This window comes from Halyomorpha halys, unplaced genomic scaffold, assembly GCF_000696795.3.
Source record: "Halyomorpha halys isolate HHAL.00 unplaced genomic scaffold, Hhal_1.1 Scaffold14.1, whole genome shotgun sequence".
In the NCBI taxonomy this organism is placed as follows: domain Eukaryota; kingdom Metazoa; phylum Arthropoda; class Insecta; order Hemiptera; family Pentatomidae; genus Halyomorpha; species Halyomorpha halys.
The window spans coordinates 1244684-1249132 of record NW_027115673.1 but is presented as its reverse complement, the minus strand read 5'-3'; the positions used below and the strand labels follow the sequence as shown (position 1 = coordinate 1249132).

Below are 4449 nucleotides of genomic sequence, written 5' to 3'. Positions count from 1 at the left end.
ATATATAAATAATAAAGTAACAAATAAAATATGCAATGTATGCATGTCAACCTTCTTCTGGATGATTCTATTACTCAACAATTTCCATGCATGTGATGGTGGGTGATTCCCAGGGAGTTGAGTATTATATTTTCTGTTATCTTATAACAGAATGGGATATAGACCCCAAGTTTCTCCATGAAGCTCCTAGCTGTACTGGGTATCATTCTACGGGCTCCGCACCAGAGACCTCTCATGTTGAAGTCTTGTTCTCTGAAGCCGTCACGGAACTTTTCCTTACAGAAAGAGATGCATTTATTGTAGATTTCCTTCTTTTCTATCTTATTTGCCTGGTCAAGGTCATTATTTTCATATCTCACAGAGGGATCCAGAATGATTGCTGACTTCTGCCTTCTTTAGGAAAGCAAAAATATCTGCATATCTAATGGATCCATCCATACCAACACAGTAGACCTCCTCGAAGCAGGCAAAGTCCCCTTCTTAAGAGCTTCATTAACTCGTACTTTACCCTCTGATATTGATGTGTTATGAGGAGGGAGTTGTTGGAGCATTTCCCCACCACATGTGCTGGTGTTCAGGCTCTCAGTTGCATTTGCAACAAAGGGACCCAACTTCTCTATCCTCTCCGCTGACACCTGGGACTCCACGTAGGGGTGCATAATTTATATTCAATTTCAAGGCATTGGACCATTGAAACCTGTAAGTATTTGTTTATTAACAAACAAATCCTTCTATTAAATTTTATATTACTAATTATTTTTAAATGATACCCCAACAGTAATATCTATATTCATTATATTAACCTTTCTCTCTGTATTATTTCAGTACATTGTGTCCAATATTATTGACTTAGGAATTAGCCTTATCCTATCTCTCTCTGGTGTATATTTATTCTTATTTTAATTTTTATTAATTACATATTATTCCATTAACGATGTCCACATAATACCTCTTTTATCTGTTTTTTTTTTCAGATATTTCTGCACGGTACCGATTATAAATCCCTCCATGAACACATTGCTCCCGAGGAGCTCCCTGAAGAGTGGGGTGGTACCAGGAAACCTTTTAGTGGAACACTCACAAAAACTCTTCTCCACCTAAACGAAGACAAGTTTAGAGGTATTTTTTCATTATTTACAATTTTGTACAAAATACTGGTTGCACTTGATAAGGAAAGTAGTGACTCTAAAGAGTTTTTTTAGGAAAGGAGATAGGTGATCAAGGGGTTTGATCCATACAAGAGTTACTTGTGGGAAAGATATCATCATGAATTCCTCTTTATCGCATAGCAGTGAGTGGTTTCCACTTATAGAGCTGCTCCATATATACCTGTCCTCTACCATTATTATACTTCCCAGCTAATGTTCTTCATATAGAAGGCTTCCTTAATGCTAGTATATCCTTTCCCATGTAATTCTGGACCTGCCTTCTCTACGTCTCTCTTACCTTGGCCCATAAGCCTCATGAGCCTTAATATCCTGAAAAAAACAAAACAATGTATAACAATACCAACAATACAAATGCAATATAACACAAATGATGTCAATAACAAGTCAAATCCAAAGATTTAATGCTAATAACACTAGCAAACATAGCTCCCTACAGTTAATCCCAATTCTCGAAGCTAACACATTCCCTCCATCAATGTTTACCAGCCAGTTGAAAGCTGTTTTTTCTTATAATACTTTGATTGGTCATCATACTATTAAAAATGTATACCTAAGTTATCATAATGCTATCACTTGAATTATGTTTACAAGATTACACAATAATCTAGCCATCTAGATCCAATAGATTCATACATTTTAGTAATTATTAAACATTTTCCAACAAATAATGAACCCTGGTAGGTGTAAAAAAAACTTTGCAGCAACCTTGTCGAGCTAAAAAAAAAATGTTGGCACAATTGTTCTTAACCTGGCAGAAGTGTCCTACATTTTTGTCCCATGAGCATTTATCTCATTGTAGACCATTATTACTTTTTTTTATATATTTGGATGTGATGATGACAAAAATCTTTTCAATGCACTTTGAAATTGAAATTGTTAATTGTAGCTCTTCCATCTGAGGCTGAAAAATCCAGATTTTATAAAAGATTGTTTTGTCTCAGCTCATGATTGAAAATTAGGAATGCAGGAGTTATCTAGATGAGCAAAATGCTCAAATGAGAAAAAAAATATGTCACATTAGATTAGTGGTGTGGTGAAGAGAGAAATGCTCAGTCTTACCGTTGCGAAGAGGCGAGAGCAAAACTGAATTGAGTATATGTGGGGTGATAAAAGAGGGAGTAACATAAACAAGCAGCATCAACAACATCAAAGGTTTAATGGAAGGTAGGCAAAAGTATAAACAAAACAGATGAAATACTAGAAAAATGTAAACGTTTATTAACCAAAATGCTCAAGGCTACACTTCTCCTGGATTAACTTTATATAGAAAACTAAGTACAGTATATACAAAGACTTAATTCTAACATATATATACTTAAATATAAAGACCCTTCTATTGGCCCTTCTAAAGTGTGCTAAAGGTGAGCTTACAAAATTAGAGGTATAGCCAGAGAGGGAAGGGACCATTCGTGGATTAAGCTTCGTAATTTCAAATGTCACCATTAATACTTAACTCATAAATTAACTCTGAGTATAAATCAACTTATTGTAAAAAAAATAAAATTGGAAAACAGCATCAACTTTGATGAATTATGCTCAATTCTACACACTACTAAAGTCAGGAGAGAGATAACAACAACCAAAATGTACAAATATCAGCATTTGTCAGACTTTTCTAAAGGTAGGCCATATAGAAAGAAGGCACTTGGGTAGTTTTCTACTAGAGCACAGCACTGTAAGATGACAATAACTACTTTTAAAAAAATACTTTTCATGCTCTTGCCGAAAAGGTCTATATTATTTCGCAATATGAGCGAAATGCTCAAGGATACATCTCTCCAGGGTTAAAATTGCTGAATATATAGGTAAAGAAGAAACACAGTGCAAAGTAAATTTTATAATGCGCTGTAAATATGCTATTTTAATTTTGTATGGTACTTTTTTTTTTTTTTAATATTTTCAGAAAGTCACATGGTGACACCCTGGCAAATCCTTGAAGCACCCCAGGGTGCAGCCCTTTAATATACAATTCACATTTACATATATAATTTATTATTTTGTGTTACAGAATGGACTGATACAAAGACAACACCATTTAGTGAACCAGTTATGGAATGGAAGCTTTTTTAAAAAACAAGTACCTTTATTAAAAAATAAAATAAATGTACTGAAACCATTGTGATAAAATTTGAATTTAAAATCTGGTGTTTTTTTATATTACATGAAATAATTTAAACTTAGAGAATGATTTATATCAGATGTTATTTAATAAAATTAGTCAAAGTATATTAGCTGGTTGTGGGCCTGAATGGAAAAATTTTTACTGTGAGAACTTTCTGTGCTTTACTGAATAGTTTGTTTTATTAGATTTACACTTTTGTTTTATAATGTTTTGTTGAATGGAGATTTGTCAGCATTCAACAAAACTGACTTGATTGATGAATCAAGCTGTGTATTGACATACGAGTCAATTCTGAAAGTGGGATAAGGTAACATGGAAAATTCCTTTTGTTCCTCTTTATTAAAAAATAAATCAGGGAAAGTGTAGATCAAAATTTTGAAAGTTTGAATTTGACAGACTACAGATAATTTAATTTAAAGATGGACGATTGAAACTTTATCAAGAAATAAGTCATAATATTCTTCTATACAGAAACACATTGAAAGTAAATAATTCCAAAGAAATAGGATAAGAGCATAAATGATTTTTATTACTCTTATGTTTAGATTGAACAGCTGAAGGGCATGAAATCTGTTCTCTCAAATTGATAAATAATAATAATAAATCTTTTTGCATTCTATTAAATATGCAAGTATTTAAAATTATGTAAACAACGAAAACATGTAAAAAGTCCCTTACCCCCCAAAAAACAATGTTTGCCTTCATATATGCACATAATATGGTTGTGAACTGCAAAATGCAGTTATTATTAAAAAATCCAAAAAAATTGTTGTTTTTACATGAATCATGGCTATAAGATGAAGTCGAGTCAGAAGATATTAATGATAAATTGTTAGTGAAAACATATCTTTTATTTTTAATCAATGTTTTAAACCCTAAGAATTCCATCAATGCCTAAGTTCCTTAACTAAATATTTATAAATAGGACTTATACCACTTTCATAAAATTAGGACTCGTGTAATACCTAGTGTTTAAGCTATAAAATCTTATTTGATTGCTTATTTTTGTTTGGTTTTTTGTACAAAATTACTACTAATATTATTTTAGAATTATTAGTTAGTAGGAAGAAAATTGTATTTTTTAGTTCAATATTTTTTAATTTATAAAACATAACTGCAACCACAAAAGTAGATACAAAGTTTTTCATAATCATGTTT

General features: G+C 31.9%; 1 protein-coding gene across 1 annotated transcript in view; it reads left to right on the top strand.

Annotated features, from left to right (window-relative positions):
- LOC106679823 (alpha-tocopherol transfer protein-like) overlaps positions 1 to 3966 on the top strand; it is a gene marked incomplete in the record, with an annotated part of 21066 nt that extends 17100 nt beyond the window's left edge. Inside the window, 2 exon segments of the mRNA XM_067052687.1 lie at positions 975 to 1119; positions 3178 to 3966. Coding sequence (XP_066908788.1) covers positions 975 to 1119; positions 3178 to 3239 — 207 coding nt within the window.
- Positions 3967 to 4449: the final 483 nt, after the last annotated feature.